The sequence below is a fragment of the Saccostrea echinata genome, unplaced genomic scaffold (genome assembly GCF_033153115.1).
Source record: "Saccostrea echinata isolate AGI-Se365-2 ecotype Australia unplaced genomic scaffold, CSIRO_AGI_Sech_v1 ptg000054l, whole genome shotgun sequence".
NCBI lineage: Eukaryota > Metazoa > Mollusca > Bivalvia > Ostreida > Ostreidae > Saccostrea > Saccostrea echinata.
Window position 1 is genome coordinate 46,284,609 of NW_026889803.1, and position 15,308 is coordinate 46,299,916.

General features: G+C 33.2%; 1 protein-coding gene across 1 annotated transcript; it reads right to left on the reverse strand.

The window, feature by feature from the left end:
• Positions 1-5,961: 5,961 nt before the first annotated feature.
• Positions 5,962-14,832, reverse strand: LOC133205555 (ileal sodium/bile acid cotransporter-like). The gene is made up of 3 exons (XM_061341393.1): positions 14,187-14,832; positions 7,654-7,825; positions 5,962-7,374 (listed from the first exon to the last, which is right to left on the reverse strand). Exons 1-3 carry the CDS (start codon positions 14,754-14,756, stop codon positions 6,656-6,658), a joined length of 1,461 nt encoding a protein of 486 aa, XP_061197377.1. The 5' UTR covers positions 14,757-14,832; the 3' UTR covers positions 5,962-6,655.
• Positions 14,833-15,308: the final 476 nt, after the last annotated feature.

Consider the following 15,308-nt stretch of genomic DNA (forward strand, 5'->3'; position numbering starts at 1 on the left):
TTACTGTGTTAAGAGATATTCTATCCCAGATGTATATATCTTTTATTAGACCACAACTTGAATATGCTGTTGAAGTTTGGTCTGGATGCACAAAAACAGACATTGAGAATCTTGAAAAAGTACAATTATTTGCTGCAAGAATAGTTACTGGGCTTACAATTATTGCTTCAAGAAATTCATTATATTTGGAAACAGGTTGGGAACCATTGGAATACAGAAGAAACAGAGCAAAATTAATAACAATGTATAAAATGCACAATAATTTAGTACCTAATTATTTACAAAATTTAGTACCTGATACAAGAGGCAATATTTCAGGATACACTACCAGGAACTTCTTAAATTATTCTTTGCCAAAATACAGATTAGAACTATATAATAAATCATTTATTCCTGATACAGTTAGAAAGTGGAATTCCCTTAGTCTTAAAACAAGGGAGGCAACTTCTATCAAAATTTTTAAAAACTATCTGCACAACAGTATTGCAAAACCTCAGAAATATTTTTCATATGGAAAAAGGTTTTTGAACATAATTCATACAAGATTAAGACATATTTGTATTTTAAAGTCTGACTTATATCGCTGTAACCTAATAACCAGTCCTAATTGTTCTTGTGGACTACTAGAAGATGCATATCATTTGTTTTTTGCTTGTAAATATTATGTAAAAGCAAGGAATTCCTTAATGAATAAGCTTTTATCATTTAATTATTTATATGTTATAGATGTACATTTAATGTTATGGGGAGATGATTCTCTTACTATTGAACAAAATGTTGAACTTTTCAAAACCATTCAAACTTTCTTAAATGAATGTGGTCGTTTTTCAAAATAAGCTTACTTTTTTAAAAAATTTTCTTCTTACCAATTCAAGTTATACTTGTACACTTAAAACTTTTTTTTTCTTTCTATAACTACGTATATGTAGTAGACCATATGTATATATGTTTTTTATTTTGGCAATTTTAACAAAATGTTGTATTAGGAGAAGACTATCTAAGTTTCTGAACTTGTGTCCGATCCTTTTGACTTTGTCAATAAAATATGTTCAATTCAAAAAAAAGTTATTAGAAAAAAACAGAAAATTTGTGGACGGAAGAATGACAGACGGACAGACAGACAGACAGAATGATTACTATAGGGCACCCGCAAATCCTTGCGGGGCCCTAATAAAGTAATTCTTATTTATTAAGCAAATGTTACTGGTACACATACAAAATTGTTAATCGATACAAAGGTTTCCTTAAATATTGCTCTCAAAAGGGAATGAGAATTCATTCATAATTCTCCTGAGGCAAGCTATTGACAAACAAGTTGATGAAACAAGGATATCAACAGTCTCGTTTAAAGTCATCATTTCGCAAGTTCTTTGCTTGATACAATGATCTTGATATCAAATACAATATAAATATTATCATTAAGTCGATTGCTGACTAACGTTTTTTCATACTAATTGTTAGGCCAATATTTAAACACTGAATTGTACGGATTTTTCCGTTTGCCCAATAATGACAATGTGCACATAGCAGGTGTGACCGGTCGACAGGGGATGCTTACTCCTCCACGGCACCTGATCCACATCTCTGATGTTTTAGGTCCGTGTTTGTTCTGCTCGAGATTTATATTGTTTCAATTAACTTTGGAGCTTGATTATTATTAGTTATGTTATATTTCACTTGAACTAAAATTTGCCAATCCTCTTTCTTGTGGTGTCATAAGTAAGAATGCTTTTTATTAATTGATGAAATTTTGAATTAAAAAATAAACACTATTTATTGCAAGTTGTAAGTTTCTGGTTAGATTTAGAAATTAGATACGTGCGTGTCGAGCCAAAAAAAAATTTCTATCCTATGAACATCATGACAAATAACTTGATAAACGTTATATTGGCGCTTTTAAATGCATGCACACATTCAACAGGTGTTACCTATAAACAATTACTGTTTCAAAGTGTGGGAAATATTATGACGTCATAGTAAACAATACCTGCAAAATTTCAGGATACTTTTATCGGATATTTTACCGGACAAGACACATATCGACAATTCATACAAGTAGGATTTCAAAACAAAATCATTCATAGGCTTTCAAATGGTCATGGCTATATGTCAACATTTGGCAAATCTTAAATTCTTTTCATTGGGTTTTGTTATCAAGAAACCAGTCTGTTGCCTTTCTGTAAAAGAAAATCCACATTCAGGGCCAACTGGCCAGCTTCAATGAAACTAAATTAAGCAGCCAGGGATTACAGGATATAGTATTGTCGAACTCCAAAAGGGACAGGCCAAGAGGGGAACAATAGAAGTCTAAACTGTACCAATATTGATACCCGGCCCCTCCGTCTGTCTGTCCCTCAGACTATATACGCAGTAGCCAAAATATGATTGGTGGTGTCCTGTCGATGTGCAATATTTTTCATTTCCATCTTTGGGCCAAAAATTGAAAACTCTCCTTTTTTATTACATAAAAACGTTCCTTCTAGGGCTCCCTTTAATCAGAAATTATGCTGAATCAAATTCTTTTAATTTCAGACTGATAAAAAATACTAATTTAGAGGCCTAGGCCTACATGTATGAACCACATGCTCCATTTATATTATAATCATCACTAAACCTAATGTAATAAGAATCCTACTAAATACAATTGAAATACACTGTATATTTGATAAAAATAATTTTATTGAAAAACATTTGGATCTTTCTGACAATCTATAATTTAACAATAAACAAGTAATACCAATCTTTACAGATTAATATATTGTATACAAGCACTTACTTTAAATAGTAATCCTCCATTTCAAGTAATAATCAATGGAGAAAATGACTTTGTCTTCATTAGTCATAAATACATTTATATCATTTAAACACTTGTATTTATGTATCAATACATAAATTATAGTGGCATAAATCTGCCCCCTACATGCATGATAATTATGTCAACATGCAAAAAAATATGTTCACATGCAAGTTACCAATCTTTTTGGAGAATCTAATTTCAATGTTGGTAAACTTCCTTACTAACGCCAGTATACGACATCATACAAGCAAGCTGCAACAGAATTATGTTGGTCAACATGTGACTTATTTATGTTAACATGCAAGATAATTATGTTAAAATGCAAGGTATTTATGCCAACATCCAACTTATATACTGTATGTGTACACCAGTTTATGTACACGTACAGTATGTTAACATGCATAATTATGTAGACATGCGACTTATTTATGTCAACATGCAAGATAATTATGTTAACATTCCACTTATTTATGTCATTATGCAACTTATTTAAGTCAACATACAACTTATTTACGTCAACATGCGACTTATTTATGTCAGTATGCAAGTTATAGTTTAACATGTAAGATATATTTATGTCAACATGCAAGAAAATAAGTTTCATGTTATCATACATTTCTCGCATGTTGACATAATTAACTCGCATGTCTACAAAATTATCTTGCATGTTAACATAAATTAGTCGCATGTCAACGTAATCCTGTTGAATCTTGCTTGTATGATGTCATATATGATGGCGTTAAACCATCATTTTGGATCCACTCCTCTCATTAGTTGAAAAAATCTTGACTATTGAAGATCCCTGCTTTTGAAACTAACCCTTAAAATTTCCAAAAAAAAACAAAAAAAAAAACACTGTCTTCATGGCCAGGTAAAGTACATGATCAAAGATATTTTACTACCCCCAGTCTATTAAAAACTTGCAACATAATGAATCTACAAAAGCACAAGCATCTGATAACATTGCTAAACAGAAACAACAGATCATCAAGTTTTAATTAAGAAAAAAAAAATGCTGTAAAGACAACAATCACACAACAGTCCTTTGAGATTTTCAAACAAAAATAGACCTACAAGAAAGCTATAAAAGATCTAACCAGAAACACAAATCTATGTCTCCGAGCTATGAATCAATCTAAAGTGAAAATGGGCTTTGGATAAGCTGAAAATGTAAAATGTTATTAAGCTATCTTTATTTTTCTTCTCCTGACTCTCAGTTTAATTCTTAAATACAATATAAAATGATGAATATTTATCCTGTAACTTATCTCCTTTAAACAGGAAACACTCTGGCATGACAAGTCATCATCTCAACAAACTTGAAAATATCCTTAACAAATTAAAAAGGTCAACTAACATTCCAAAGCATATAGCAATGAAAAAAGGTAAATATACATATATATATATATATATATATATATATATATATTTCAGTTGATCTATGGCACCTGCATCTCAAACATCCATATCTCATATACCTTGGATATATAGAAGTGAGTTTGGAAGTCCCGGTTATCATGAGCAATACTCTTTTTCTATATATGTATTTTGATCTCAATATCTTTAATCCTTGAATATCTCACACTTTTAATCTTGGTCCTATAGATTTCAAGATGACAAAGTTTGACTCTGTGTATGTGTGCATTGAACAATATTCCAGATTTTATGAGCAGAAAAAAAGAATATTTTTCCTGATTGACAACAATTCCTTGAGTATGCTGCAATAGACACTTCATATCTTATCCTAATCACATCAAATACACTCAAAAAACATGCCACAATGAAACATAATCCCTTCTATATCATCTTGAACTTAATGTTTCAAAAATTTGAAAGTTCCTGAATCTGTACATGTAAATACCTCATAATAACATATGCATAGTTTCTTTAAATTTGTATTGAATCATCTTTTCTCTCTCTCTTTTTATATATATGTACAATGTATATATTTGGAAATAAAGGTATGATGAATGATATACATTTAAACCTCAGTATCTTGAGCATCAATATCTCATTATTGTACACCATAAATATGTCAAAATGACACTTTTTCTTTGTGTATTTTAATTTCAATTTCTTGAAGCCTCATATATTTCAATTTTTATTTCTCTCTGCCCCATTAAGTTCAAGACAAGGGAGTTTGACTGGGAAATAAATATACAATAAATCTTAACAATTCTTAAAAAGTTAATAGAACAGAATGAACTTGATAAAATATCATACATGTATATTAATGGACATGTGTGTATATACACTGACTAGATGCTGATAAAATATAACATCAACAAGATATTCTCATTTTCTAATATAATAAACTGTCACAGCATATCAAATCTAATGTCTTAACAAATATATAAGCACCTTAATAAAATCTTAAGGTTAACACTGCAATGCAATGCATTTTTGTGTGCAAAACCTTTAAAACAACCAGCACATAATAGCAATATCTAATGAGCTAATGGCCCTGGACGAATTCAGTGTCATAATGCACTTTCTAGTATTTAGTACGACCTAATTTACACATGGATGTGATTACAGAAATTGCAATATGTTCTTCATAGTTCTCTAAGCCAAACATTATTTGTGACAATGTTTATTCGTGAGTGGTCATTTGAAATGAAATCCATCTACATCTACAAATTTTTATAACTATGGAACAATGCATAAGTTAATTAAAGTCATTTATGGCGTATTTTTGATAAGTTCAGACTAATTAAAATTACAAAAATCTTTCCATTTGTTTTATTACTTCAGGCACGGATCCAGGAATTGAAGTGTGTGTGTGGGGGTGGGGGGGGGGTGCAAGAAGTAGGCAGGGGATTTGGGGGCTGCCTTGAGGCCCCAAGTGGGTCCAGGGTGAAGCCCTGGGGGCTGGGGGGGGGCAAAGCCCCCGAAAGCTCCTGGATTCTAGAGATTTTGTAGGATAAAAATGAGGTCTACCGAGTAGACATTTTTACATTTTCTCGACGAAACTATGATTTACGCTAACTTTGACAATTTTAGGGGGAAGCGCGCACCGGGTGCACCCCCCTTAAACGCACCACTGCATTTCAAATAAAGATAGGACTTTCCTGTAAATTACACAATTTAAATCAATCGCATTTCATAGATATTAGAAATTTAAAACAATACCCAATTTATTTACTGACTCTTCATTTAAATATCAGACACAGTTTAAAATCAATTTAACTATAGAAACGTGGGATTATTCAAGTTCAAAATTGGTGAAAATTTTAATTTGAACGATAATAACAAATATCATGTTCATCTACACTCAATCTCGTATTTTTATTTTTTAAGCTCAGATACGCCATATATAGCTTTGAAAAGTTAAATTAATGGTTTAAGGTGAGAAATATTCAAGAGCATAAAAAAAGTCTTGAAAGTCACAGATATTTCTCACACACAAATAAAATCTGAGGCATCTTCAACAGAGTGAACGTTCGCAAGCGCTCGCCAAAATCCCTTATCCCTCCAACAGAAATGTTCCTGAGCACTTGATCTGTTGAACAGGCCTCTGGTTTACAGTAAATCTTTACAGGTACAGAGAGTACTCAATTATTACAACAAATGACAGTTACAGTTAATTAAAATCAATATTCTTTAAATTGATTAATATCACTTTTACACTGACCAATATTTACCATTTTTTCCAAGTCATATTAACTATTTTTCCTTAAAGTAATCAACTTTTACCATGAATATTTACTATTTTCTCTTGGGTCACATTAACTTTATAAATTCTTTTAAAAAATAATATCACTTTTACACTGAGCAATGTCTTATCACCAATATTTATTCCTACTGCTATACTGCACAATGCATCTAAGGACACATACACTCCACACACCTGACAAGTCAAATTGTTCCATTCTTTTGTTTTACGTCTCCGTCTTCTTCCATTTCTTTGGTTGCATCAGCTTCACTATCACTTCCTTTCTCAGTCACAGGCTGGTAAGACAACCCTTTCACCTCTGAATTTTCAGCATTTGCCACTTTATCTAAACCTCCCATTTTCTCACTGTTTGGAGGCTTCTTTGTGCAACACCTTTTCTTTATTTCATATGATATAATGGCAATTGCCATTGGGATAGGGGTGAAAACAGAACATATAATCGGAGCCACAATTCCTATATCAGAGTCTGGAAGAGGCAGTGATAACTGAAGCATGACGATGGAAATACCCGTATTTTGGATACCTGTCTCAATGGCAATAGTGAGAATTTTCTGTCTATCGTGTCGCGTAAGGAAAGCAACAACAGCACCAAAGAAAAACCCACAATATGGAACAAGGGCACCTGCCAGTAGTGTCACAGGCGTAAGTAGTTTAAACACATAAAGATTAGCATACACCCCTACAGTAAATACCAAAATTACAAAAATAACGGTGATTGGTCGAACTAACTTCTCAATGAACTTGGCCCACTTCGGTCTCTTTGTCTGTATCAGAATTCCAATGCCAACAGGAATGATCAGGCCTATCAGAGAGATGATGATGTTGGTGAATGGAATGGAGATTTCTATATCCTTGTAGATCACATTTACCCCTACACTGTAAATCCAGGCAGGAATCAGGGCTAAAATCAAAAGTACATTTACCTCATGAGCAAACATTTCAATTACAATGAACAAAGATGTTCGTATTATCTTGGTTTGTGCAGTCTTAAACTTTTCTGCAGATTATTATGTGTTAATATTTGTTTTTTAAGAGCATTTACCAATAGTAACTTAATTTACATGTAACTGTCTTTTCAAATCTAAGTTATAAATAGAATAAAATTTAGACATTATATCTTTATTAAATAAATGAATTTTTTCACAAAAAAAAAGATATTGTTCATGTCAAACATACTGACCTAAAGATGATAAAGTACTGATGAATGTCATGGTAACACTCAAAGACACATCCCCATCCAACAGATAACAGTATATGTTACTAGCAGCTCCACCTGGTGAGGAACCCATAGCAAAGAATCCAAACCACAAGGCTGCATTTAGTCCAAGCAAGTAACCAACTCCTAAAGATATCTACAATATTTTATGAACATAGGTTGATTTCATAAATATAATGATACATTATACCTGAAAGATATTTTTCCAGTCTCAGAAATGTTATTAGTAAAAGTGCTTCAATGCATTTTAAATACTTGCATGCCCACCTACATCATGGCTACATGACCAATGCAATATTACTGCCAATATACTGTATAGGATTTCAAATTTCCTAACATATAATTTTACATATTTTTCCATGTTTGAATAATGCTATTACAAACTTTGCCTTCATTTCAATAGTGTGTATAAATTTTACAAAATTTACATCATTAAAACATGTATTAGTATACATGTACATTGACGCTGATGATCATAAATTAACGTATAGCCAGTTAATTAATTTTTAGATTACATTAGATGTGCATTATTACAATTAATGTATCATGATTAATATTTTTTAGAAAGTACAAATTTCAATTTCTGTTGTGAAATAATGTTTAAATTATAATGTACTTTAAATGTGTTAAAATGTCTTCCAGGGCTCTTGATTGGTCAATAAAATATCTTGTATCCCCCCCCCCCCCCTGGAGAATATTCCCTTTCTTTTAATTTTTCCCCCAGCTTCCCCTCCCTCCAATTAATATTCAAAATTGATGCTACATGCCTGGCTTAATTTATACATGTTATTACAGGGTGCATCCAGCATACTTGTATTCTCAATGTTTTTATCCTTTCAAGTTTGCACAATGAGGATAAAAAGTTAGGAATATAATATATATATTTTTTAGCATCTAATATAACCCTACCAACAAGCTGGATAATACTTCAATACACTGTCTGAATATTAAGTGGCTCGATCGGGAATTAAAGCTACATGTAAGCTTACAAAATTAAACCCAGCTTTTGTTTGAATTACTAGGTCATTGACTATGTTGATTTGTTTCTAAACTCAGTTACGCTTGCACTCAATATGTTTTGTTTGATGTACTTTGACCAACCCTTCAAAGTCGACCCTACCCAATACTTTTTTTCAGTACATTAAATTTTAATTTTTTTTTTTTTTTTGGTTTCCAGGGAGATAGACATTGTTTCATTTTAAAGATTTATAATTTCTTGAAGAAGCTTTTTCAATTAATTTTATAGCGATAAATATTAAATCTGTCTTGTCCAGTGAATTATGAAAACATCAATAAATTTCTAAGTCTACAGGTTTTTTTGTGTGACAAATAATCAATCTGTCAGATACTGAAAAAAAAAAGCTTCAATCCAACCAACCCACCTTGAAAAATGTAGGTCGGAGTACATCAAACCAAAAAAATTTTAATGATGGCCTCAAAAATTGAGTTTTTATTTTGTTAAGTCCATGTGCTTATGTAAATACCACTGTGAATCGAAAGTAAATGAACAAAAGATTAATTAGTGCTTTAATGTATAGTCATAAAGAGTGGCATTTGAATATCCCCCAGTTACCCAGAAAACTGACATTCAGATGTAATGCATGTATATATCAATCATGAATACTATGTAACACAGCATTCAAATTTCAGAACCTTTTTGATTTTCCAAATGTCTTAAGAAATTCCAGATGTTAATTTAAGTACGGTATCTAAAGGAACATCTGTGTACATTATATCAGGCCTTTCAAAATCTGCTGGTACCCAGTACTAATACCCTGCTGAAATTATGAGTGTACCGACCAAAGTGTATTCTTTGGAGAAAAATTTGGTAACATATTCAATGAAAACGTACTTCCACAAGCTACATGTACCTCCTACTTTTGTAAAACTACCACCTAGCTGTTTATGGTCCAAAATGAAGTCTACAAGGTCTCAATTTCGACATATTCTTTCTTTTTTATATCTTTTTTTCTTGCGATCGAGATACAAAGTAGGCTTATCTTTGTAAACAAATCACACTATAGTAGACTTTTCATTGTATCACCTGTGTGTCGATCTCTCCTACATGTATGATGAACTCCTCCTATATAAAATTTGAATTTGTTATGATCAAAACTGTATGTTATCATGTCATGATAAATATATATACATACCAACAGGCAGAGTTATATGTCAATTTAACCCAAATTTATTAGGAATCTTTTGCTTATTGTCAAGTATTTCTGTACAAAATTTTAAAATGTTACAGACAAAACTGTTTGAATTATCGCTTACAACAAATTTGTACTGTTAAATGGACAGAAGGATGGATAGAAAATGCAATTACTATAGCTGTAATAGGGCTGTAATAGGGCTTCCATAAGTCATGCAGGGCACTAATAGTAAATGCATGTATCTAACTTTATAACTGGATCCAGGGTTAGAAACTCCCTAAAATTACAACTCGCAAATAATTGCGAGTACCAAGAAAGTGAACTCGCAATTTTACAAGACTACTCGCAATTTTCATATAAAGTTGAATTTATGTAAATTAAATACATGTAACTTAAGGAAAAAGTAACTACTGTACAATACACAAAATACAACTACAGTGTGGCTTTTATTTTTAAAAAAATCAACTCGCAAGTTTTTTGCAAGTTACCTAATTTTTAACTTGCAATTTGGGAATTTTAACTCGCATTTTGCGAGTTGTATATAGTGAATTTCAAACCCTGGGATCAGCTGGTTCAATGGTTTTAAGGATATCTGCTCCTCAGCTAAGAACCATAACTCTTAAAATTATTATTTAACAAGAGGCCCATGGGCCACATCGCTCACCTGAGCACATTGGCTGGGCAAAAGCACAAATCAGTTCAGTATTGAAAAGATTACCGGGAAGGGGGGGGGGGGGGGCTTGAATTTTAAACTACCTGATGATGCTTCCATGTCAATATAACAAATGGCTTTGTTGTACTTGAGAAGATTTTAAAAAAAATTCCCATATATTCCTTTGTAAAAATTTGATCCCCCATTGTGGCTCCTCCCTATCCCAGGGGTCATCATTTGAACTTGAATCTACACTACCTGAGGATGCTTCCATATCAGTATGACTAAACATAGCTTTCCTGTTCTTGGGAAGAAATATTTTTTCTATATGTTTCCATAACAAAATGACTAATCATGGTTTGCAGTTCTTCAGAAGATATTTTCCTTTACATTTCTATTTAAAACTTTGATCCTCCATTGTGGCCCAATCCTACCCATGGGGGCCATGATTTGAATAAAATAGAATCTACACTACCTGAGGATGCTTCCACATAATAATACATCAATCAGGGCTTTGCTGTTCCTGAGAAGAAGATTTTTAAAATTTTTCCTATATATTTCTATGTAAAACTTTGATCCTCCATTGTGGCCCTGCCCTACCCCCGGGGGTCATGATTTGAATAAACTTGAATCTACACTACCTGAGGATGCTTCCATATAAATATGACTCATCATGACTTTGCTGTTCTTGAGAAGAAGATTTTTAAAGATTTTTCCTATATATTTCTATGTAAAACTTTGATCCTCCATTGTGGCCCCGCCCTACCCCCGGGGGTCATGATTTGAACAAACTTGAATCTACACTACCTGAGGATGCTTCCATATAAATATGACTCATCATGACTTTGTTGTTCTTGAGAAGAAGATTTTTAAAGATTTTTCCTATATATTTTTATGTAAAACTTTGATCCTCCATTGTGGCCCTGCCCTACCCCCGGGGGTCATGATTTGAATAAACTTGAATCTACACTACCTGAGGATGCTTCCATATAAATATGACTCATCGTGACTTTGTTGTTCTTGAGAAGAAGATTTTTAAAGATTTTTCCTATATATTTCTATGTAAAACTTTGATCCTCCATTGTGGCCCCGCCCTACCCCCAGGGGTCATGGTTTGAACAAACTTGAATCTACACTACCTGAGGATGCTTCCATATAAATATGGCTCATCATGGCTTTGCTGTTCTTGAGAAGAAGATTTTTAAAGATTTTTCCTATATATTTCTATGTAAAACTTTGATCCTCCATTGTGGCCCCGCCCTACCCCCGGGGGTCATGATTTGAACAAACTTGAATCTACACTACCTGAGGATGCTTCCATATAAATATGACTCATCATGGCTTTGCTGTTCTTGACAAGAAGATTTTTAAAGATTTTTCCTATATATTTCTATGTAAAACTTTGATTCTCCATTGTGGCCCTGCCCTACCCCCGGGGGTCATGATTTGAACAAACTTGAATCTACACTACCTGAGGATGCTTCCACATGAGTTTCATCTTTCCTGGCCCTACGGTTCTTGAGAAGAAGATTTTTAAATGATGCCATTATTTTTTCACTAAACCCTAATTATCTCCCCTTGAAAGAGGGTGTGGCCCTTCATTTGAACAAACTTGAATCCCCTTTACCCAAGGATACTTTGTGGCAAGTTTGGTAGAAATTGGCCCAGTGGTTCTTGAGAAGAAGTCGAAAATGTGAAAAGTTTACAGACAGACAGACGGACAGACAGACAGACGGACAGACAGACGGACGCCGGACAAAATGTGATCAGAAAAGCTCACTTGAGCTTTCAGCTCAGGTGAGCTAAAAATGAAGCTTAATTGAAATCTTTTCATGCAGCAATTTTCATTTTATGCATCGATATAAATATGATTCGATCAATATATTAAATTATAAATATGATTCAAATTGAATATATGATTGTAGTATTTTATCATGACATCAACATGTCAGATCAAGATATTTCTCCTTACTAATCAATGAATTATGGAGAGCTGTAATACAAAAATTTAGAAGTACATGTAACTTACTGTTTTCTTTAAATTAACTTAAAACATAGGCATATGAGATGGAATGCGGGTGGTTTCACCCCGATCACCTGTTCGTTCCGAGTGGTTTCGTGCTGCTTCCCTGTTCGCCCCGAGTTCATGGTTTCGCCCCCCGAGTGGTTTTCTTCAAACATACTGTGTGCTTCAAGTTTATTTAAACAAAAGTCATTTGATTAATGAGTGTTTAGATTAATATAATTATTGAGCACTTTAATTAAATTCAGTTATCATGGATATGAGTTGCCGATCAATACTAATAATTATTTCCAGTCCGATTTTCACGACAGATCTATGATACAAACCTTTCTTTAAAAAATCACGAACACAGGGGAAAAAAAACTTAATTCATCTGTGTTAAAATATGTAAAATATATGTTTAGTTTAAACATTTCAATTTTATTCCAACAATGTCCATCTTTTTTACAAAGTTTGATCTATGTAGATTTACTTCATTAAAAACCTAATCAATTAGGTGTGCCTTGCAGATCAACTAGATCGCTTTAAATATATACAATAAAAACATTTTCCATAGCACATACACAAAAACCACAAACATAAACATTGAAGATTTGTCATAACAAACTGCCAAAATACACATGTGGAAAAATTTGACACCTTTTAATTACAGGTAACAGATATAATCGAGGCGAAACCACTCACTGCGAAACCACTCAGAGTGAACTTGTAATCGGGGCAAATGCACCCGTTACCATGAGATGCATTGCTTGTAAAAAGCTATGCATATTTTTAAGTTTCATATAAATTTAGGTAAAAATTGGGTGATACAGGAAATATGCCTTTTATTTACCAAATTTATATGAGGTTGAAACACAAATCCTATGTTGAAACATCTTCGCTAGCCAAGGGTTTCTGTTACGCTACTCTCCTCATAAGCCCTTGGCATACGGTGTTAAAAAATGTTGGGATTTTTTTCTCAAGTTGTGATTGGAATTGATCGACATCGTTCGACCAATCAGCAATTGTTTTTTGTAAATGACGATATTTGCGTTCGGGATATATCTTGACTCTTTAATATCGTGAATGAAAAACGCAAGCAAACAACGATCCGGAAGATAACATGCCATTCTATGAATTGCTATATGGTGTCATCCAATATCTTAAGCTACGTGCAAAATATGTGATTAAGAATCTATACTGAAGATGTAGATTTGCATTTTAACATGTTTAAATAACAAATTAACATAACTCAATACCTTCTTGTTAATTATTCTTCAAAAACATTATTCTTTTAAATACGCTTTTTATTTCTGTCGATGATGCAATCTGTGCATACCTGGTAAGAATCGTGATCACATGATGAAAACAATCCCGTCTTTTGTCATCACGATATGCCAAGGGTCTGTGAGGAGAGTAGCGTATCAGAAACCCTTGGCTAGCGAAGATGATGTTGAAAATGATAATGTGGATTATAAATGTTCTAGAATGATCTCATTGCTGTAGTACATCAGAAACCTAGGAAACTGTCGATGATTGAATGTAGTACATGTAGTTATGTACTGAGCTTCATATAAAGTCTCAGTCAGATAGTGTGCATTTACATGTAATTATAATAATTATAATAAAATTTAACACAGTGTATATCATGTATATTGCTGATAAATCTACAATAATAACATAATACTACCAGTGGCATGAGGATGAATTGTGAAAGTAGCCCTGTAACAGGTGCGACAGGTCTCCTCATGGTTTTCCTCACTTCCTTCAGCTCAGTCTTACAGCCCATGGCAATGTTTGCTAAGCATACCAATATGATCACAATGGAAGTGAAAACCGTGTTCAGTGGACTGTCAGCTCGCTTAACTACAATGTCGACAGAATCATCAACTTTGTACCAGGTTTCGTTTACAGCACGTTCGCTTATTGCTTCGCTCGGTTGCGTCCCTTGGAAATATTTGTTTACATACAAATGCAACTCGGCACGTCCTAAAAATTCACCGTGAATTTGAGTAGAAAAATTCCCATATTGTCCATCAGTAATATTATGATGAGTGCCTGCAATAACTGTGAAAATTTCAGTATTTGAACTCTGGATAAATACTTTGACAGGCCTATCCGTTTCGGTGAAATTGAAAGTCAAAAGCTTGACCTCATTTTCCGTCAACTCCATTCGTTGTCCATTTATCGACACGATTGGTGAAGTTTCCACAAGGCAGAATAAATACAAAAAATAAACTAATTCCGTACAAAAACTCATGTTGACTATTACTGGTTACTGTATCTCTGAACACTGAGTGCTGAAAGCAAATAAAATCATTTTAAAGTTGGGTACTTCCATGACTTCGCCATGCCATGCTGATGTATTGAAGTATGCTCGGAATCCCTCTAAGTATTTCATAGGTCAGTAAGTTAGTCGGGGACACGTAGGAGCGGATTTAAAAATTTGCGACAAATACAAAATTTTTGATCAGTTTTAGCAAAGGGTCATTTGACTTCACATTTAAGAGTCACTGTGTTTATCCGTGCTAGCTTGAAGTGCGTCGTGTCACCGCGTGTATCGTTGATTTTGGTATGAATTCGAACTTGGAGGATATATTTTTTATTTTATTTATAAAGACTTCTCCCGATAAATTATGACTATATATTTACATTTGCAAACGTTTTCTTTTATATAACACTATTAAAAGCAACGCGTATCTATATCCGTATAAACACGGGTTCCTCGCGTCATAAACGTTCGACGTAATTTCTCAGTGACGTCATAAAGGGTCTACGCGCAATCAATGGATCAAATACGTGCCGTTGAGTT